The sequence below is a fragment of the Peromyscus eremicus genome, chromosome 5, assembly GCF_949786415.1.
Source record: "Peromyscus eremicus chromosome 5, PerEre_H2_v1, whole genome shotgun sequence".
In the NCBI taxonomy this organism is placed as follows: domain Eukaryota; kingdom Metazoa; phylum Chordata; class Mammalia; order Rodentia; family Cricetidae; genus Peromyscus; species Peromyscus eremicus.
The window spans coordinates 771350-794397 of NC_081420.1; the positions used below are offsets into that span (position 1 = coordinate 771350).

At 42.6% G+C, this 23048-nt stretch overlaps 1 protein-coding gene across 4 annotated transcripts in view; it reads left to right on the forward strand.

The window, feature by feature from the left end:
• Slc35d2 (solute carrier family 35 member D2) overlaps positions 1 to 23048 on the forward strand; it is a 46426-nt gene that overhangs the window by 18190 nt on the left and 5188 nt on the right. For all 4 annotated transcript variants that reach the window (XM_059262745.1, XM_059262749.1, XM_059262748.1 and 1 more), the window contains 7 exons: positions 1226 to 1312; positions 3429 to 3496; positions 7464 to 7535; positions 8913 to 8981; positions 13852 to 13954; positions 15159 to 15251; positions 17416 to 17483. In XM_059262745.1, the coding sequence (XP_059118728.1) occupies positions 1226 to 1312; positions 3429 to 3496; positions 7464 to 7535; positions 8913 to 8981; positions 13852 to 13954; positions 15159 to 15251; positions 17416 to 17483 (560 nt within the window). The remainder of the gene's footprint in view (positions 1 to 1225; positions 1313 to 3428; positions 3497 to 7463; positions 7536 to 8912; positions 8982 to 13851; positions 13955 to 15158; positions 15252 to 17415; positions 17484 to 23048) is intronic.

Genomic DNA, 23048 nt, shown 5'->3' on the forward strand with positions numbered 1-23048 from the left:
CAAGTGCTCTTAACTGCTGAGCCAGCTCTCAGGCTCCCACTTCTAGGGTTTAAATGAGACAATTTGGTTGTGCTGTCTACATTGAAAAGAAAATCCTTTTAAAGATTTAATTCATTTTATTTATTTATTATTTTTTGAGACAAGGTCTTACAATGTAGCCCTGGCTGGTCTGGAACTCACTATATAGACCTGGCTGGCTTTGAACTCCCAGAGATCAGCCTGCCTGTGCCTCCAGAGTGCTGGAATTAAAGGTGCGTGCCACTATGACTGGCTGAGATTTATTTTATTTTTAATTCTGTATGTTTGTGTGTGTTTATGTGTGGGTATATAGGTGTGAACACAAGTGCCCAAAGGCCAGAAGTTCCAGGGAGTTTTGAGCCAACTGAAGTGGGGACATGGGTGCTGGGAACTAAACTCCGGTCCTGCAGAAGAGCAGCAGGTGCTGAACCATCTTTCCAGGCCCTGAGAAGAAAAATCTTAATGTTGGACTTCTCAAAAAATGCATGTTGACTTTTCTTAGGACATTTTTATTAGCTTGTATGTATTGTACAAAATAATGAGTCTCATGATATTTTCAGTGTGTTAATGCATTTTAATCTTATTCACTTTCAATATACCCTTTCCTCTTCTTTCAGAAAGTCCCGGTCTATTTTCATATCTTTAAATGGGTTATTGTGAGAAGAGTCAGTACCTTCTCACACCTTTTTGAGACAGGGTCTCTTTATGGAGCCGTTGTTGTCCTGGAACTCACTATGTAGACCAGGCTAGCCTCAAACTCACAGACTGCTACCTGCCTCTCCTGGGATTAAAGGTGTGTGTTACCATGCCTGCTTAGGAGTTTTTCCTTTTTAAAAATTGTTTCCTCTCACTGGCCTTTAAGGGGAGAAGCTAACAGATCATACGCTCCGTGTGAAATGTCTGGGGTCATCTGGTCAGTCTGGTCACTCTCAGGGCACCCTTCATTTTCTCCATCACCATTTCTAGAGCCCCTGAGACAATGTATACAAGTGAGTCCACTTGACTATACATTTTGCCTGTTCTGATTTGAACAACATCTCATCCAGTGGTGAGAGTTTTACCTTCCACAAAATCCCTTCCTCCAGCCTGGAAAGTGGATTGTTTGGGTTATCTTTCTGATAAATATGCTTCTGATTACATCATTATGTCAGGATACCTCATACTGTCTTTCTAGATGATATTTTGCTAAGTTTCTTTCTCCTTTTAGATGGCCACCACCATAATGATACTGTATGTGTCCAAGCTAAATAAAATAATCCACTTCCCTGATTTTGACAAGAAAATTCCTGGAAAGGTATGTGTTGAAAAATAAAAAACAGACAAACAAACAGAAAAAAACCCTAAAAAACAAAAAGCAAAAAAGCAAACACACAAACAAAAAAATCCAAAGCAGGGACCTGTTCCATACACTGCTTACCCTCAGTAGAAAGTTGTTTTTCTTTTCTTTTCTTCTTTGAGATTGGCTCTTATCATGTATCCCAGGTTGGCTTTGAACTCAAAATCCTTCTACTTCAGCCTCCTCAGTGTTGGAAGAAAAAGTTCTCTGTGTGTGTGTGTGTGTGTGTGTGTGTGTGTGTGTGTGTGTGTGTGTGTTTGAGCCTAAATTTCTCTGTGTAACAGCTCTGGCTGCCCTGGAACTCATTTTGTAGACCAAGCTGCCCTTAAACTCACAGAGATCCGCCTGCCTCTGCCGCCCAAGTGCTGGGATTGAAAGTGTGCACCACTCCCACTTGGATGAAAAAGTTCTTAATAAATATTTTATAAATAAATAGTTATTTGTATAATGCAATGAAGATAAACACCAAAACCATGGCTGTGCTGTGCTTGTGAGATCTATAAGTGAGTAAAGTGCTTGCTGAGTAAGTGTGAGACCTGAGCTTGGATCCCTTGCACCTGTGTGAAGCCCTACCTCAGCACACCTGCATCGAGGTAGGAGGCAGAGAAAAGAGTGAATATAGGTGTTTAACAGCACAAATACTCTGAGTTTTTAAGGCCAATGTTTTGTGAACTCTTTGGCTAAGGGCCTGGCTCTCTCTTTATTGTACTGTGAAAGAAGCCCTGTGTGGTACGTAAATGAATCAGTGCAGTTATGTTACAATAAAACTTTATATAAACAAGCACAGGCCAGATGTGCCCTGGGTCCTAGTTTACTGATTTATGCTTTCAGGTTTCATTTTTGTTTGTTTTTTGTTTGGTTTTTTGACATAGGGTTTCTCAGTGTAACAGAGCCCCGACTGTCCTGGAACTTGATCTGTAGACCAGGCTGGCCTTGAACTCACAGAGATCCACCCATCTCTGCCTCCCAAGTATTGGGATTAAAGGTGTTCGACAACACTCCCGGCTTTCATTTTTAGTTTAAATTGATAAAAGCTATGAGTAAAGAATTTGACTTGATATATTTGATACACATGGAGTCAGCATTGAAAGATCTATCTTCCTTGTGGGAATGTGGAGTGGAGGCAATTTTAACAAACAGCTGCAGGGGGCCAGGCTTGTAGCAGACTTAAATTCTTAGAGCAATCCTTTGACAGATTATATGAAATAGCTTATGGCAGTATTTGGATTAAGAGGTTTGGTTGGCGTTTCTTAAGGGTGAGGCCCTTGAATAGCTTCTTCATATATATTTATAGTCGATAATCATAGGATATTGGGTCAGATACAGGGCTGGGTGGTAGATAGCTTTCAAAGGGACTAAAAATAGCCCAAGATAATTTGTCTCTTGTCTGCAATGTTTTAGTTCTCCATAATCTTGAAGTTTCCCTATTTGGCCTTCTAGAACCTTCCACACAAGGGCAGCTTCTCCTACCTTCCTTTCCCACCTCCCTCCCTCCCCATCTCCCTGCCTTCCTCAACACTTTTGGGAACTTCAGTTCACAGTGTGCAAAATAAGGAGCATTAACGATGCTTTATTAGCCATGTTTTTTTCTTTTTTTTTGTATGTAGACTTAAGTTATCCAAACAAAATTACTCCCTAACAACCTAATTTTCATGCCTTTTACCTTCTTTGCTGTGTGGCACATGCTGATAGAAATGGCATCTTTGGTCTCAAAGTAAGGGTTTAAATATTTCATCATGAAGTAGGGTTCCCTGGGCTTTTGGGGGTGTGCCATTTACTCTTTGCTGTATAACGTAATGGCTCAAAACAGTAATCTTTTTATTGTCTCTCATAGTGAGAGACAGATCGAGGAGTCTTAGCAAGGCTTGACCCAGCAGTTCTGGCTTCAGGCCCTCCTTTCCTTGCGGACCAAAGAGAGCTGTATTGGTTATGGGGTTGGTTAGGGCAGGTGGGAGATGGTCACTCATCTGTCTCTTGCTGTCTCAGAACATTCACACACCTAACATACATACATACATACATACAGAAAAGACGCAAATAAAGTTCTAACTGCATCTTTTCCCTTTTGTTGAAGCTGTTTCCTCTGCCCCTTCTCTACGTTGGAAACCATATAAGTGGCTTATCAAGCACAAGTAAATTAAGGTACAGTTGAAGATGACAGTGGGGAGGGTGTATCCATCGCCTCCAGTGGTTCAAACACTGAGTTTGGTTTTCTGAGATTTTGCTTGGGTGGTGTCCTAGTTTGCTTTCTGTTTCTGTAATAAACACTATGGCAAAAACCAGCTTGGGCAGGAAAAGGTTTATTTTAGCTTTCAGGTTACCTTCTATTGAGGGAAGGCAGGGCATGAACTGAAGCAGAGATCTCAGAGTAATACTGCTTACTGGCATGCTTCCTCTGGCTTGCTCAGCTGCTTTTCTTCCTGGGCATTGCACTGCCCACACTTGACTGGGTCCTACACCAATTAACAATGAAGAAAATGGCCCACAGACATGCCCTCAAGGCCGTTCTGATGGAGGCAGTTCCTCTTCTCAGGTAGGTCAGTTTGACAGCAAGCTCTGACATCACAGGTGCCATGTGAGAAACAATAGTATTTAACAATTTGAGAAAGTATAGTTTAGAGTTTAATTTGAAACGTTTTTAGGAATGTTTAAAAGCTTATTCTTTTCTTGATAGTCATGTCTCAACATAAATATGAGGTTTGTGTTTGTCAGGTGGAGAAGATGTGATTGCCAGGATGGGAATGATCATATGATCATGCTAACTTCACTGTCGTTTAAAAGAAACAGGAATATTCTGTCAGACTTATTGTAGATCATGTTTGGTGTAAGGAAAAAAATGAATAACACGAGATAGTTATAGGTATGGACTATGCTTGACAAGTTTGCATCTGTATTTATTTCACCATACTTTGATTAATTTCATTAAAAGCTACTGTGAAAAATGAAAATCGTTTATAGAAAGACCACACTATCCTACCAAACTACCAACTGGAAAGTGTGATCTGATATCTAAAGAAACAAGACTCGTGCAAAAGCTGAAAGATGGTGTGTGCATGTGTGTGCATGTGTGCAGGCCAGAAGTTGCCCTTGGGAGTTGTGAGTAGTGTTGTCAACCTGACTAACATAAGAGACAAGCCTCAGGCACTGTGAGGGACTGTCTAGGTTAGGGTTAGCCTCTGAGAAGGTCTGGGGAGCAGTGCTGATTAGGCTACCATTCCCTGGGCTGGGGTCCTAGACTGTGTGACTGGGGAAGCTGAACTGAGCACCAGCATTCATGGTTCTGCCTCCTGGTTATCCTGTGATGTGCTGCCCAAGGCTCTGGCCATTTTGTCTTCCCCGCCATGATGGACTGTGCTCTTGAACTGTGAGCCAGAATCAACCCCTCATTTCCTTAAGTTGCTTTTGTAAAGGTCTTTTTTCACAGCAACAGGAAAAGAAACTACAGGAGAGACACGTTTTTCCTCTATTGCTCTCCATCTTACCTTTGCAGATAGGGTCTTTCCCTGAGCCTGGAGATCACAGATTGGCCAGACCAGCTGGCCAGCAAGCCCCAGGGATTCTCGTGTCCCTGTCCCCAGCGCTCTGTTTACAGATGCCCATACCTGGGCATGCTAGAGAACCAGACTGGGGACCTCATGGTTTTGTGGCAGACACTCTACCTACTGAGCCATCTTCTAGCCCCTCTTTTTTTTATTTTCTTAACAATGTACTTTGAAGCACCAAAATTTTAAAGTCTTTCTAATTTAAGTTGTGTATATAATATAAAGTTTATCATGTATCTGTTTTAAGTGTACAATTCAAGTGCATTAAGTATACTCACATCCATGTGCAATCCTAGCATTTGGGAGGCTGAAGCATGATTGCTGAGCCTTCAAGGCCAGACTACTACATAATGAGTTTGAGGCTAGACCCTATCTCTAAAAAAGTATATGTACAGTGTAGCATCACCATTATTTATTTCAGAAACTTTTCCATCATCCCAGAGTCTCTGAATCCATTAAACAGTAATCCTCTTAGCCTTTAGTTATTGATAATCTCAATTTCTCAGTCCCCCAACCTCTTCCTTTCACTTTCCTTCTCCCTCCCTCCACCTCTCCCTCTCTTATGTGTTGCATGCATGTGAGTTTGCACGTGGTGTGTGTGCCCATGAGGAGGCCAGAGGGGGATGTTGGGTTCCCTTTGTCATTTTCTATCTTATTCCCTTGAGACAGGGTCTTTCACTAAATTGGAAGCTCACCTTGTTGGTGAGGCTAGTTGGCAAGCAAGCTTCTGGCATCTACTGATCTCTCCTGCCCAATGCTGAGGTTAAGGCACATGCAGCCATGCCTAACTTTATATGTAGATCCTGGGGATTTGATCTCAGGTCCTCCTGCTGGTACAGCAAGGGTTCTCTGACCCACTGAGCAATCCCCTTAGCCCCAGCTACTGGTAATCTCTGTTTTACGTTCTGCAGCTGTAGCTTTGCCTTCTCTAGGTAGATATAAAGAATTTTCCCTTTTTCGGGGGTGGATTATTCCTACAGCATGGTGTTTTCAGAGTTCACCTATGTTGTAGAATGCATCTGACTTCCATTTATTTTAAAGGATTAATAATATTCCATTTTATGTGTATATCCTATTTATCATTAATAAACATAAAACATCAAAGTTTTAAATTTTAATTATTTCTAGTTTAGATATTGTTTCTTTTTTATTTTTGTAGTTCTGGGGATTGAACTCATGGCCTTGTATATGCCACCACTGAGCTACATCCCTAGCCCGTCTTTTCTTTTGCTCACTATGTTGTTAGTATTGTATCTAAGAAGGCTTGCTTGATCTAGGATCATGATCTCTTTCTCATACAGTTATATTTCATGTCAGATAATAAATATATAAGGTTGATGTCCTCTGTGTGTGTGTGTGTGTGTGTGTGTGTGTGTAGGAATTCAGTTTCATTCTATTCATGGGAGTTCTAGATGTCCTACCACCATCCATTGAAAGGTATTTCTTTCTTCCATTGTGTTATCTCGTGACCCTTGGCAAAAATCAATCTATTGATCTGGGAGGTGTTTCATGCCTGTAATTGTTCTATTAGGAGGCAGAGTCAGGAGGACCACAAGTTCTATGCTAGCCTGGGCTGCATTTGTCTGCTTCACATGTCTAGAGTAGGCAAGTGTACAAAGATGGACCACAGAATAGATAACCAGTAGCTAGGAGCTACGGGAAAAGGAATTACTGTTGAGCAGGTTCAAAGTTCCTGCTTGGGGGAATGGAGTTCCTGAAGTAGATTATAGTGATGTAGGTATGCAGGAAAGAAAGTAAAAGGAAACAAGATAAAAGAAAGACAACTGACCGTAATTGTAAGTCTTTATTTTCTGTCCTTCAATTCTGTTCCATTAATTACATGTATTAATTACATATATATTATTAACTCAACAATTAATTCCACTAATTACATGTATGTTAATTACATATATATTATTACGTCAATAACAGGTGGTCTTGGCTTCTGCAGCTTTGTAGTAAATTTTGAAGTTGGGAAATGTGAGTGTACCCACTTTGAAAATTTTTTAAAAAACATTAAAAAAATCTCTCTGTCTCTGTCTCTGTCTCTGTCTCTGTCTCTGTCTCTGTCTCTCTCTCTCTGTGTATATGGGTTTGTGTGTGTGAGTTCAGAAGAGGGCGTCAGATCCCTGGAACTGGAGTTACAGGTGGTTGTGAGCCTCCATGTGGGAGCTGGGATCTGAACCTGTGTCCTCTGAAGAGCAGCCAGTGCTCTTGACCACTGAGCCGTCTCTCCAGCCCCTTGACTTTGTTATTCTTCAACATGGTTTTGGCTTTCTGGGATTTCTATATTAATGGAATTAACTTGCCAGTTTCTGCAGAGAAAAGGAAAGCCAGCTAAGATTTGACAGATTTTTGTGCTGAATCAGTTTGTTAAAGTGGCAGGAAATTATCCAATCTCTATTTTATGACTCAATATGATTTGTTAATGGTAAATATTACAATGAATGTTAACTCATTATATTTAATTTGGAAAATGACCTTAATTAAAAATGTTTGCCATGTTTAAAATAAAAGTAGCAACTGACACTGTGTGTCTGATGTTAGAGTTGAATCTTTCTTGACAGCTTGCCAATGTTCACTGTGCTCAGGAAGTTTACAATTCCACTCACTTTACTCCTGGAAGCCATCATACTCGGGTGAGTTTGTTTTTTCTTCTTTCCTTCATTATGTTTCCGACGTACTGTGTTTGTGTGGGTGGGTGGGTAATGTATTCCTGTGTATTCCATGTGGGTGTGTGAGGCTGTGAACGTGCACATAGAAGACATGGGTTGATGTCCTGTATTTCTCGCAGTTGCTCTTCTCTATTGTTTCAGACAGGGTCTCTTACTGAACATGGAGTTCACCTATTGGCTAGAAGGGTAGCCAGCAAGCTCCAGGGTCTGCCTGTCTCTGCTTCCTAGGCTTGTGCCATTCTGCCTAGATTTTCATGAGTCCTGGAGTTCTGAACTCATATCGTCAGACTTGATGCTTGTTTCCCACTGAGCCATGTCCCCAGTCCCTCTGTGTTATTTTTACCTAACAAATTCTCACCTTGAGGTCCTCTTTCTGAATAATTGATTGGAATTAATACTCGCAGCAACTTAAGGAACAATTATTTGTTCATTTAAAAGGAGTCAACTGTTTCCATGGTCTCCTAAAATATTAGTGAGTACTATTTAAATGTTTATTTTTACAGCAGACAAATAGCATGCTTGTAGTAGAAAATTATAAAAGAAATAACAACCACCCTTTCCCTTTTTTTTTTTTTTTTTTTTTTTTTTTTTTTTTTGGTTTTTTTGAGACAGGGTTTCTCTGTGTAGCTTTGCGCCTTTCCTGGGACTCACTTGGTAGTCCAGGCTGGCCTCGAACTCACAGAGATCCGCCTGGCTCTGCCTCCCGAGTGCTGGGATTAAAGGCGTGCGCCACCACCGCCCGGCACAACCACCCTTAAACAGATATGAATCTGTGTGCTGAACTGGATGGAATGAATAGTGACAGAGAACTGCCCACAGACAGGGAAGGCAGACAGAAGAGCAAGGGGACAGAATTCTGATGCTCCATGACATGATGTCAGAATAAATTAAAATTTTACAAATGTTGACATAGATTTTTCTCAGAATACACAGGGTGACCCCTGAAAATTCAAATTTTTATCTTGCAGCGAAGATTATATGGCAGTGAAATTTAGTTACAGTGTTTTAAGCCTTCATATTGGACTTAATCTTTGAATGTGCCATAGAAGGCCCTGTAAACTAGACTATGCAGCAGACCCTCTTCTGTATTTCATCTCAGCATTTTTCCAGGGAGAACAGAAAAATCACTTTATAATTAGGTTAAAGAAACAGCTTAAGAAATAAGTAAATTTGGCCTGACTTACACTTCCAGAGCCTTCTCTATATGAAGATCTTAGAAGTTAAGTTTTAGTCATGAAGCCACTAATGTTTGTTTTCAGGTTTTTTTTTAAAAAAAAACATAAAATCCATATTTTAATTTTTTTCTCCCCACCCCTTCCCTTTCTTTTTTCTTGACTACAGGAAACAATATTCCTTGAACATCATCCTCAGTGTTTTGGCCATCGTGCTTGGGGCTTTCATAGCAGCTGGGTGAGACTTGGCACTACGCTGCTGCTCAGTGGCTTCTCTGTGTCTCAGGGTTGGCAGTCCTGTCCTAGAGATGTTCTGTTTTCATCTGGCTGCAGCTGGATTGAGCAGCTAGGAGACAAATCTGTTGAGTTAGTGGCAACCCCATGTGTTCCTGTGGGCATCAAAAAGTAGGTTTCCGATTGGCTGGAAATGCTTCTAAGAACACATGCAGGCATGTCTAACTGTGGCCCATGGGGGTAAGGGTAGTTACCAAAGTGGCCCAACACAACTTAAACTATTATGAGATTTTTTTGGTGATTTTTTTCCTTTGTAATTCAATTGTGTAGGTCTTGAGTATAAATTCTGTAAATGACAGTGTCCTGTTATAAGTAAGCATCACTGGGTATTAACATGACTACTGTTGACAAAAAGCAGTGACCTGTTTACTCTTTTTTTTTTTTTTTTTTTTTTTTGAGACAGGGTTTCTCTGTGTAGCTTTGCACTTTTCCTGGATCTCGCTCTGTAGACCAGGCTGGCCTCGAACTCACAGAGATCCGCCTGCCTCTTGCCTCCCAAGTGCTGGGATTAAAGGCGTGTGCCACTACCGCCCGGCGACCTGTTTACTCTTGTGATTGAATGCCCTCAATTTAAAAGTTTTATTTGAAGTGTTCTTAGGCATCTGGGCTTGAGGTGTAGCTCAGTGGTAGAATGTGTACTTAGCATGCACTAAGGCCCGTGTTCACTTCACAGCATCCAATACACACACACACACACACACACACACACACACACACACACACACACACACCTAAAACAAGCCAACAGATTTATAAACCCAGTTATTGTTGTTTTATTGTTCTGTAATAACTGATAGAGTGTGGTCATTACAAATGCTGATATGTTCCAGAATAGGCTAATGCTAACTAGTTCAGATTTCCTACCTTTATCATTAATATGTAGAAGCAGAGCAGGAGGACTGTCTGTCCTTCTATGTATGTAACTCCACATCATGTTTAAAAAAAGGAGAGAAGCCAGGAATGGTAGCACATACTTGTACCCCCAGTACTGACTTGTAGAGACAAATAGGTCTCTAAGACTCACTTGGCCAGCTAGTGTATCCAAAATGGTGAGTCTAAGGTTCAGTGAAGAGACCCTGTTTCAAAAAATAAGGTGGATAGTGACCAAGGGAGACATGTGAGTGACATCAACCTCTGGCCTCCATGCACACCAGCATACATATGTGCATGCACATCAGTACACACTTGTGCACACGTGAGTTTGTAAGTCTTTAGTGAGGAGTGCAGAACCCAAATGAGTCCAACTAATTTTGAACACATTGATAATTGTTTCTAAAATCATCTTGCTTTTACCCAAGAACCAGCTTGGAGTAGCAATTCTGACTTTCCACTTCCTCCAGCACTCACCAGATGGATCCCTTCCTGATGAGTGACATTCAGGGTGCTGAGCCACAGGACACCTGTGACACCAACTGAAGCCCTCCTACTGAAGTTTCCTCTGCCCCCACATCAGCTCTGTCCATCATTGTGCTCCAGAAAGAGAATTCAATAGCATACAGTGGCAGGTCAAGCACTTAACAGTTTAATTAGAGCAAGTGAGGAATCAGGAGATACTCCTAGCAGGTCTAGAGCTTCCCCTTCTCTTCCTGTACTTCCTTCCCTTGTGTCTACCCCAGGGTAAGCCCTTTCAAGAAGGGGCATGCTTTTTTGGAAGCCCAGTTTACCCAGAATTCAGTCTGTTACAAATAGATGTATAAGATTCAAGAGTAGGGATAGCCCAGTGGTCAAGAGGACCCAGGTTCAGTTCCTGGCACCTATATGGTGGCTCACAACTATCCATGACTCTAGTTCCAAGGGATCCGATGCTCTCTTCTGACCTCCTTGGGTACCAGGTACATACATGGTGCACATACATACATGCAAGTGAAATACACTTGTAAAAATTTTAATACGAAAAAAGATGCAAGAGTGTGTATGGGGTTTAATTACCCCCAAAGGTGAAAAGTTCTCTAGGGGAAAGGGTACCAGCACTCTGCACATGTTTCTTGGTAAGAAAGTTCCTGAAATAACTTTGACTTGACCAAGCTAGCTTGGCCTACTACCACCCATTGTTGTTTACATCCTGCTTTGGGAAGCCGAGCTGGCCTGTCTGAAGTATCTTCATATCATAACCATCAGCCAACCACCTCGTCCTGTTCCAGGGCCCTGAGCAGGCCCAACTGCTGTTCTATGTGTCCTATTTTTGGTGCCTTTGGTCAATCCCTTCAAGAGATAACTTCCTGTCTACCAACCCCTGTGCAAATAGTTGATCAGATTTAGTTGGGATGAGCCAGGTTCACCTGCTATAATAAACAAGCCCAACGTTTCACTGTTTCTCTACATCATGTATACACTTCCTTGACTGTAAACCCACAGCAGTTAGTGCTTATGAGTGAATTCTATTTATTGAACCCAGGGACCCAGCCAAGAGGTCCTACCTCAGTTTTCCTCAGTGATCCAGGAAAGAAAAGGTGTTATGGGGATTTCTGCACTGGCTCATAAAACTTTTGCCCAGAAGGGACATGTATCCCCCTTCTTATATCTCATTCACCCAGGGAAGCCACATGGCTGGAAAGAGAATATCTAGGGATGCCCCAAATGACAGCCACACTGGCTGACCCTGAATATGCTCTATTTTGTATGGCATTTGTATTCTTTATACACTTCGTTCTCACTGCTGGTCCAGTGAATGATGGGTAAGAATGGAGCAGGCCATGCTTCAAGGAGTTCCCATACCACTATTGGGCATTCTTGGATCCTAGAGGAGGCAGGACTCTGGAATCTAAAGCTTTCCCAGGAAGTGCCTTTTTCCCATGCCTCTAGAAGCCTCAGTTTTCCTGCTCATTCAAAATTAGAGTTCAGTTGTTTTGCTAAAATATTTCATATGTATGTGCTGTATTCACGTGTATATGGAAGTATGTGTATGTGCACTTGTGTATGTGCAGGCCAGAGGTCAACATCATTCCTCAAGAGTTGTCCATTTCATTTCTTGAGACAGAGTTTCTCACTGACTTGGAATTTACTGATTTAGTTAGGCTGGCTGGCCAGAGAGTCCTAGGGATCCATCTGTCTCCCCTTATCAGCTCTAAGATTACAATGAAAGGCTATATATTTATTTTTAATTTTTTAAAGTTTTTTTCAAGACAGGGTTTCTCTGTGTAGCCCTAGCTGTCCTGGAACTAGCTCTGTAGACCAGGCTGATCTCCAACTCACAGAGATCTGCCTGCCTCTGCCTCCCGAGTGCTGGGATTAAAGGCATGTGCCACCACCACCTGGCTCGGAAGTGTTTTTAATGTGGATTCTGAGGATTGGATTCAGATCCTTGTGTGTGTGTGTGTGTGTGTGACAAATACCAATAGAACTACCTGTTCAGCCCCCAAAAGAAAACTATAGACAAGTTGAATTTAATAGTTCTGTTCAGTGGACATCATTTGCAAACCCAGTAGCCCACAGAACCAGTATAGACTCAGCTCCTAGACTCAGCTCCCTCCAGCATTTCCTGCAGGCAGCATTTATGAACAGAAAGCCTCCAAAATGACATAGATTGATTAACCAAAACATGCTGCTTTGGCATCAGGGTTGTTCTGAAGTTAAAGGTCATTGAGAACCGAGAGATGCAAGGAGGCTTTGCTGTCTTTGTGCCTGACAGCAGGGCATAGCCTCTCTTTGTGGAAGTGACCAACAAGAGCGGCCACTTCTGCTGCTGGACACAGACAGTTGACACTGAGATGAGTCTGCATAATTCAACTCTAAAATAACCTTTCCCTGCTGGTGCTTCCTCGTGTGTTTCCTGCTAGGTCCTAGTTTGGTTCTGGACACTTTTCTTTGCTAAAATGTTACGTAAATCTCAATGTCCAACTACTTTGAGTTTCATTTTTTCTGTGAATTACTGTTCATGAAAAAATAGTGATACAATTTATATTCCTTTTTACTTGTTCATTAAATTAGCAGTCCACAACCAGTGAGAAGCAACGTTATTTGCCTGTGGTATTATCTACTACAAGGGTAGATATCTACAAAGGAGTATTGTGTGAGTTGCAGATCCTCCTGGGCAAATGTAGTGAAACCTTGTTTCAGTAATAACCAAGTAACCAGCTAGCTAGTTAACTATATTCACAAGCCCCAAGTACTCATCCTAAGCGGATATATGAAAGGTTTGACTTCTGACAGTTTAGATTATGAATTATAACCTGGGTCTGTGGTAAGCAGGAAGTGCAGGTAGGTGAATCACATCACATATCAGTTATGGTTATCTGCCTCATCCCTGTCATATCCCCTCACATTTTTATGTTGGTGCTATTTATTTAGGATGGAAATTGCTGAGGTGCTTCAAAGTCCTGGAAGAAAGGAGCATTGGAAGGTTTGCATAGGCACATAGGTCTTTGCTTCACCTTTTGACAGACAAGGGACTGTCTGGGCACCAGATGGAAGTGTCATTTCCCAGCTGTCTAACATGAGCTGTACCCTGGGGATGGCCATGCTTATAATAAGCAGGGATACTGGTGGGTGGGCAAAGCATGCCCTCAGGACAGTCACAGCTCACTACTTACTGTGCCAACCTGTCATTTAACAAATAAAGAATTTTGCAGTTAAGACAGTTCAGGTCCCTGGGTCTTGAGCTAAGTGAGGTCACCTGATCATCTGTCTTGTTCTCTCCCGTCTGGGAGAAATCAGAGGCATTAACAACTCACTACTAGTGGGAGGATAATTTCCCCAGAAAAGATGGTACTAGCACTGCACACAGATTTGGCTAGACAAAGGACAAGCAAGCAGGCTCTGAGGCCACAGTGAGAGCGTCTTTATTAATGGCCTCCCCTTCCTGTTCTCCCTGCCAGCTCTGACCTTGCATTCAACTTGGAAGGCTACATTTTTGTATTCTTGAATGATATCTTCACAGCAGCAAATGGAGTTTATACCAAACAGAAAATGGACCCAAAGGTACCCAACTTTCCTCCTGCAGCTTTTTGCCTGTGCCATCTGGCTCCTGAAATGACATGAAAAATGAAAATGAACGTGTTCAGTTGGCATGTAACTTGATGCATATCCTGTGATGTAGAAACTACTAATTTCTTCTTACTTATCTTGTGTGTATAAGACCCTGTTATTCTTGGTATTGTCAAAGTTTGGTTGGAAGTTACTTAGGGAGGAAAAGATATCACTAGTTTAGATGTACAATCAGAATATATATATATATATATATATATATATATATATATATATATATATATATATTTTTTTTGGAAGAGCAAATTCATTTTTTAAAGCAGCATCATTAATGACCATGACAAGTTCAGAAGGAGTGGTGGTGTCATGATATTAGCTCTGAGAGCATTAGTCTGGGATGTAGGTTTCCAGGCACATTCTTTGGTAACTCATAGGCCATTCCACCTTTAAATCTTCAATTCTCCAGACTTGTTTCCTCATCGTGAAGTGAGATGGCTGGATGGTCATTTGTCATGTCCTCCAGTGGTAGCCACCTCTTCTGATTACAAGCTGTTGGGGCTGCCTGGTGTGCTGCCCCCAGCCCTCACCCACCCCAGCTGTGACCAGAAGCTGTCTGGGGTGGCCCAGGCATATGGGTCTTTGTTCTGAGCTCTTTGTGCTTTGTGAGGGAGTTCTCCTTGACTGATGGGTGCTTTTTTATGAGCTATTTTTAAAATCTGTATGCCCATTTGTTTCTTTGAATAGTGACAGTTTTACAACAACAGGTTCATTGCCTTCCTGAAAATACAATATGTCACGCTTTTTTGGCAGAGAAGTGGGTAGCCACTTTAGTGAAAGCAAACACAGAAGGCTGCTATTCTTTAATGGATGGAGCAGATGTTTGCGAAGAGTTGGTTAACATTTTAAATTTTCATTATCTCGTTTCAGATTTCCTATTTTGAATAATGTGCTTAAGAGTGGCGCGTTAGAGATGGATAGAACATCAGAGGACTTCTGATTCCATCCATTACATACGTAGTTGGTGTAGAACGAGTATTTGTTCTGAAGTTACAACACAGTAAAATGTTCTATTTTACAAGACATTGGCCAAAAGTCTTACAGCACAGAGCCAGCCTGATATACATAAATAGACAAATTGGCCCAGGAGACACAGTGCATTGTATCTCTAAAGTTGAATGCAGTTTTCTTATTCTCACAGGAGCTGGGGAAATACGGAGTGCTTTTCTACAATGCCTGTTTTATGATCATCCCAACTGTCATTATTAGTGTTTCTACTGGAGACTTTCAGCAGGTAAGTATGGCCTATGTAAAGAACATGGTTAAGGTAGGAGAGGCTGAGCTATGATGTCTGCTAGGGTGAGTGTGCTCAATGCATCTTTGACTTCATTGTATTTTCACTCTATAGGTTAATCGGGAGGTAGCCCTATTGTTGGTGGAGAGGTATCTTATTAAGTCCTTATAGTATAGGAGAATGTCGCCTCCTGATGTGGTGCTGGAATGCCCATTGTTTGCCCTGTCTGGACTCTTCAATTTGAAACTCTGGAGATTTGGACAGAGCTCTTTGAATTGAGTGATTGTCAGACACTGAAACTGCAGTTGGACCAAAGAGCTTTATAGAATTATTAAGAAGAAAATTATAATTAGAAAAATATACTTAAAGTCATAAGAACAATATCTAGGGTTGGGGATGTAGCTCAATGGTAGAAAATTGGCTAGCATGCACAAGCTGTGGGTTTGAGCTTCACTGCTACAAAGGGAGGGGGGATTGAGAGATTTTCTCTAAACTGATAAAATACTAAAGCTATAATGTTTAAAATACAACTCTTTTGGGCTGGTGAGATGGCTGAGCAGGTAAAGGCACTTGCTGCCAAGCCTGATACCCCGAGTTCCATCCACAGGACCCACATTACAAATGGAGAGAGCTGATTCCGGCCAGTTGTCCTCTGACTGCCATGTGTGTGCTGTGTGTCAGCCCTACACTTATACACATGCACAGACAACTGTAATAGAAAGCTTAAAATAAAATATGAGTACACCTTAAGTACTGTATGACAAGAGATGACCAGATACACAATCTATACTGTAATTGGTAATGAAAATGAGAGTGGCCCTAACAGGAAGAGATGACATGTTTTTACTGCATAGCTGTTGTATGTTCACTGAATTGTACCAAGATCTTTCAGCTGCTCACTTGGGGCCATGGCTGAATCAGTTTTAGAATTTGTACCAAATATGATAAAGAGGAATTCATGTACATCAGTATAAAGTTTGAGTTAAATACTTTGGAAGCTGATGGATAACATGGAGTAAAATATTCACTCCCCTTTCAAGGAAGAAGAATGAGTGAGTAGACTGGGAGAGATGGAAAGGCCAAAGTTTTCGGTGACTCACTATTCTGGGAAGTGAGTTCTGGACTTTGGACTTATACAGTTAGTAGATTATTAACTATGCTTTGATTCTGCCTCTGGGAAATCAAGTCAGAGACATGTGTACCCTGATAAAATTTGCCTGAAGATCAGAGAACAGAACAAGCCACTAGATTAAACATAGAGGCCAGGCAGTGGTAGCACACGCCTTTAATCCTATCACTTGGGAGACAGAGATCCATCTCTCTGTGAGTTTAAAGCCACACTGGAAACAGCCAGGCATGGTGACTCACGCCTTTAATCTCAGGAAGTGAGCCTTTAATCCCAGGAAGTGATGGCAGAAAGCAGAAAGGTATATAAGGCGTGAAAACCAGGAAATAGGTTGGTTAAGCTTTTAGGCTTTTGAGCAACAGTTCAGCTGAGATTCATTCTGGATGAGGACTGAGAGGCTTCCAGTCTGAGGAAATAGGATCAGCAGAGGAACTGGCAAGGTGAGGTGGCCGTGGCTTGTTCTGTTTCTCTGATCATTCAGCGTTCACCCCAATACCTGGCCCCAAGTGTTTTGGTTTTTTTTTTTTGTTTTTTGTTTTTTTTTTATTAATAAGACCTTCTAAGATTCGTGCTACAATTGTTATTATTGTGGGGGAGTGGGTGTACTCATGCCATGGTACACATAGGGAATCAGAGAACCACTTTTTAAGTAACAAAATCTTTTTATAATGGAAACTTTAAAACATACACCGAGCCAGGCGGTGGTGGCGCACGCCTTTAATCCCAGCACTCGGGAGACAGAGCCAGGCGGATCTCTGTGAGTTCGAAGTCTACAGAGCGAGAGCCAGGACAGGCACCAAAACTACACAGAGAAACCCTGTCTCGAAAAAACAAAAAAAGAAAAAAAAACATACATCAAGGTTTGTAGAGTAGTATAATAAGCCGTTGTTTAAATAGTTATTGATATTTACTGTATGTCTCTTTGATAGAAGTGGATAATTATTATTAATACATCAACAGCACCAAAGTTGTAAGGCTGTGCCAACTGGTTTTAAACCAAACTGTCACTAACTTCACCGTGGATCTTTTTCATTCCAGGCCACTGAATTCAGCCACTGGAAGAACGTCTTATTTATCATTCAGTTTCTTCTTTCCTGTCTTTTGGGGTAAGACACTGTACATGAGCAGAAGAGTTGGTTGATAGTATTTCTTGACAAGTCAGATCTAAATATGCCCTCTGTCTGTCTGTCTGCTCTGTCAGAATCCTGTTTCCTATGTTTCTCTTGATTTCCTCTGGACAGTGCTCCCATCCCCACTACACATACATGGGTAGAAGATGTTTTTAAAAAATGTGTCTGTGCTGGAAATACAGACTTTATATTTTTGTTGGTCTAAACATTTCAGATATTTATGGAGGTCGGAGAGAGTGCTGGGTCCCCTGGAACTGGAGTCACAATGTGGATGGTGAGACCTAAACCCAGGTCTTCTGCAAGAGTAGCAAGTGCTCTTAACTAGTGATCTATCTCTCTAGCTTCCATTAACTCTTTCTTTAGCTTTGTTGGATTTAATAGTTATCCTGTTGGAGTTCTTCATTTATTATTACTGTGTGTGTGTGTGTGTGTGTGTGTGTGTGTGTGTGTGTCTACCCATGTGCCACACACAGCACATGAGTGGAGGTTTAATCCTGGATTTGCCACTAATTAGCTCTGGGTTTGTGGATAAGCTGCTTAACTTCATCTTTTCATGAGGCTAGGATATGCATACTGAAAGATTTAATTATAAAGCAGACTTGGAACATATTAAACACATAGAAAGGGGTCAGTAGGAAATGCTAAGCTGTGCATTGTGGAACATGCCTATAGATCCATCACCCGAGAGGTTGAGGCAGGAGATTCTCAAAGTTTGTGTGTGTGTGTGTGTGTGTGTGTGTGTGTGTGTGTGTGTGTGTATAGCACCTGCATGCTGCCATAGTGTGAATGTGGAGTTTGTTCCTTTCTTTCACCATATCCATCCCAAGGATTGAGCATAGGTGGTCAGGCTTGGAGGCAAGGGCTTTTATGTGCTGAGCTGTCTCACTGGACTTTACTACATTTTGAATAAGCTTGTTACAAAGCCAATAGAATGTTGAAAGGGTAGGTGTTTATTTCCCTTTGAGTTATGGTAAGGTTACACTAATCCTCTGGAAACTTCAGTGTATGATTAAGGGTTTGCAAATAGGCTATGGGGCCTGAGTGCTTCAGGAAGGTGAGATAGACCACGGGAGCTCAAATATTCAGTGCATGCAAGGTAAAATGCAGACTGGCAGCCTCAACTTGAAAAAGGCCACTCTGCTAAGAGATTACAGGTTCCAGTTCATTCCTTTAGCAGCTGGTACCAGCTTCCTGTTGTCCAAGTGTGTAGATGAATTTCTAAACATTCTTATTAAATAAGAAACACAGAGCCAAATACAGAGGTGCAAGCCGTAGAGATCAAAGCAATAGCCGCCAACTAACCTTAGCTTTCCACCTTGCCATAGCTTCCTAAGAGAACTTCTTCCTGTCTAACCTCTGCCTTTATTGTCTTCCTGTTCTGCCTTCTCATTGGCTCTAAGTCTAGCCACATCATGTAGCACGAATCTTAAAAGGTCTTATTAATAAAAACAAACCTGGGGCCAGGTATTGATTGAGGTGAACACTGGAAGATCAGAGAAGCAGAACAGGCCATAGCCACCTCACCTTGCCAGTTCCTCAGCTGATCCTGTTTCCTCAGACTTGAAGCCTCTCAGTCTTCATCCAGAATGAATCTCAGCTGAACTGTTGCTCAAAAGCCTAAAAGCTTAACCAGCTCTAGTTCCTGGTTTTCACGCCTTATATACCTTTCTGCTTTCTGCCATTACTTTCTGGGATTAAAGGCGTGAGTCACCATGCCTGGCCGTTTCCAGTGTGGCTTTGAACTCACAGAGATCTGGGTGGATCTCTGCCTCCAGAAGGCTAGGGTTAAAGGTGTGAGTGCCACCATTTTCTGGCCTCTATATCTAGTGGCTGTTTTGTTCTCTGACACCAGATAAGTTTATTAGGGTGCACAATATTTTGGGGAACACAATATCACCACAACATCACTTCCTCATCACTGCCTGTCTGTACAGACCTCCAGGTCTCTATGGTTGGTATTGGGATTAAAGGCGTGTGTCACCACACTTGGCTGAGTCCTTGAACACACAGAGACTCTGCCTGCCTTGTGATCCGATTAAGGGCATGTGCCACCACCACCTGACTTCTATTTTTGGCTGACTATGACCTCTGATCTCCAGGCAAACTTCATTTATTAACATACAAATAAAATATCACATTTCAGCACAAATTAAATATCACCACACAAGTGGATTATCCTAATCTATTTCTAACCCATCTCAGGATCTCCTCAAGGAAGCAATATGCTCTTTAATAGAAACACAAAGACGTCAGACTTCCCTACTCATAGTGCCCAGAGTTGTTTTGGCCCTCTCTCTCTCTCTCTCTCTCTCTCTCTCTCTCTCTCTCTCTCTCTCTCTCTCTCTCTCTCACACACACACACACACACACACACACACACACACACACTTCTGGTGGTTTTTGGATTTTCGACCTTTACTTCTAAAGAGGTGTCCCGGCAGGATGGGCTCTGAGGAGAGCTTGCACACAGGATTTTTTATTCATTTTACATTACCAACCATAGATCCCCCTCTCACCCCTCCCCTGCTCCTCCCAGCCTTCTTCCCTGTCACCCGCACTGACCTACCCCCCATCTCCTCCTCCAAAAGAGTAAAGGCTCCCATAGGGAGTCAGCAAAGCCTGGCACATTCAGCTGAGGCAGGACCAAGCCCCTCGCCCTGCATCGAGGCTGAGCAAGGCGTCCCACCATAGGTAATGGGCTCCAGAAAGCCAGCTCATGAACCAGGGATAGATCCTGATCCCACTGCCAGGGGTCCCTCAGACAGACCCAGCTACACAACTGTCTCCCGTATGCAGTGTTAGACCCCAAAATCTAGGGTCTCAAGTGGGCGCCCCAAGAACTCAGACTCCAGTCCAGTTGATGCAACAGCAAGAGGTGTTTATTGAAGAAGCGGCTGTACAGTCAGGCAAACTCAGCTCCAGAGAGCAAGAGTCGCATCGCACTACAGTTACATGGGCACTTTTAAAGGAAAAACCCACAAAAGCCATAAGATTACAATTTCCATACGATTTCGTTTCACAAGATCATGGTCTGATCACAGAGTGGGTACAGTCACGTCCGCATGTACATTCTTCCTGAAACCTCAAGGGGGGTATCAGGGCGGGAATGGAGTTTACACAAAGGTCACATTGGTCCTTCCTGGAACACTTGCAACTATCCCAGTCACAGTTGAGCACATCTCTTAACAGAAATCTTTTTACATTGTTACATTGTTACAGGGGTGGTTGAGTAATGGCTGAGTCAGGTTGCCCTTGGAACTAGTTTTCTTTTTAATTCCTTATTCTCCTGGGGCTTGGGGGGTGTAAGCCTGAAGGGTTAGGGTCTTTCAGCAGAGGACCTAGTCTGGTCCCATGCAGTTTCCACAGCTGTCGATCTAAAGTTTGTGAGTTCCTACGAGCTTGGTTCACTTGTCTCTGTAGATTTCTCCAACATGATCTTGACCCCCTTGCTCATATAATTCCTCTTCTCTCTCTTCGACTGGACTTCTGGAGGTCAGCTCACTCCTGGTGCTTGGCTGTGGATCTCTGCATCATCTTCCATCAGTTACTGGATGAAGGCTCTATGATGACAGCTAGGGTACTCACCAATCTGATTACCAGGGTAGGCCAGTTCAGGCACCCTCTCCACTATTGCTAGTAGTCTAAGCTGGGGTTGTCTTTGTGGATTCCTGGGAATTTCTTCTCTAACCCCATAATGTCTCCCTCTATCAAGATATCTCTTTCATTGCTCTCCCACTCCACCCCTCCCCCAGCTTGACCATCCCGTTCCCTCAAGTTCTCATCCCCCATCCCCTCCCCTCTATTGCCACCCCCATCCCCAGTTTACTCATGGAGATCTCATCTATTTTCCCTTCCCCAGGTGATCCATGCATCCCTCTTAGGGTCCTCCTTCTACCTTCTCTAGAGTTGTGGGTTGTTGTCTGGTTATCCTTTGCTTTACATCTAGTATCCACTTATGAGTGAGTACATGCCATGTTTGTCTTTCTGAGTCTGGGTTACCTCACTCAGGATAATATTTTCTAGTTCCATCTATTTGCCTGAAAATTTCATGATGTCATTTTTTTTTTTTTTTACAGCGGAGTAATACTCCATTGTGTATATGTACCACATTTTCTTTTTTCTTTCTTTCTTTCTTTCTCTCTCTCTCTCTCTCTCTCTCTCTCTCTCTCTCTCTCTCTCTCCTCTCTCTTTCTTTTTTTTTCCCGAAGACAGGGTTTCTCTGTGTAGTTTTGGTGCTTGTCCTGGATCTTTCTCTGTAGAACGGGCAGTCCTCAAACTCACACAGATCTCCCTGGCTCTGCCTCCCAAGTGCTGGGATTAAAGGCGTGCACTGCCACCGCCCAGCGTACCACATTTTCTTGATTCATTCTTCGGTTGAGGGGTATCTAGGTTGTTTCTAGGTTCTGACTATTATGAATAATGCTGCTATGAACTGTGGGAGTCTGCTGGAGTCCAGCTCTGACCTGTCGAAGGTTCTTGTGGGGAGGAGAGAGGAATGAGGAAATGATAGATAGAAAGATAGAAAGAGAGACGATAAGAAAGACAGAGACACGGGATAGCTTCGGGAGGGCCCTGGGTCAATACCCAGTCACCTCGAGGTTTATTCCAAAGGACTTTTTATACAATGCCAAGGTGCAAGGCAAAAGACCTTCCCTTTCAAGATCAAAGCACAACATACAGCCAAGTGTAGACCCTTCCAAACATCTGATAACCACACCTGTGGCCAAATCATCCCATTATGCAGCCCTGCGGGGTAAAGCAAGCTCAGATTCTCTGACCCTGAGTAATTTGGGTTCCCACAATGAACATAGTTGAACAAGTGTCGATAAGGCAGATATTAACAGAACATCAAAGCTTCAGAAAGGCACACCATGGTCAGCCTGTGCCCTTGTACATCTTTAGCACATTTCAGAGTCTTCCCAGAGCTGAAGAAGCTGGGATTATTTGAAATTCTTTGAACTGCAGAGAATAATGCACTTAGGCTTCGAGTAGAAAAACCAAATTCAAACCCAGCTTTTCCCACTGTAGTCTCACTACACAGGTCAGTCACTTCTGCAGGAGGAAGCCCTAGGGATTTCTCCCCACAAGCATGTAAGTTGTTTTGCCAAGGACACTCAGCTGGCGTCTTCCAGTTCAATTCAGTTCTGACACATCTACCTGGAGGTAGTGCCAGATCCTGGCCCACTTTAAGACCACTTGGAGTCCAGAACATCTCTCTCTCTCTCTCTCTCTCTCTCTCTCTCTCTCTCTCTCTCTCTCTCTCTCTGTCTCTCTCTCTCCCTCCCTCTCTCCCTCTCTACTCCCACTCTCTCTTCTGTCTCTCTCTCCCCCTCCTTGTCTCTCTCCTTCCTTCCACTCCCCCCTGCACCCCGCCGGTACCAAAACATAGAGGTCAAAACAATTCTGGGGTGTAAATTCTCCAAAGTTCTCTACCTTGTTTTTAGAGACAGGGTCTCTTACTGGCCTGGAAGTCGCTGACTCGGCTGGATTGGTTGGCCATCAAGCCCTAGGGATCCACCTATCACAGTGCTGGGGTTATAA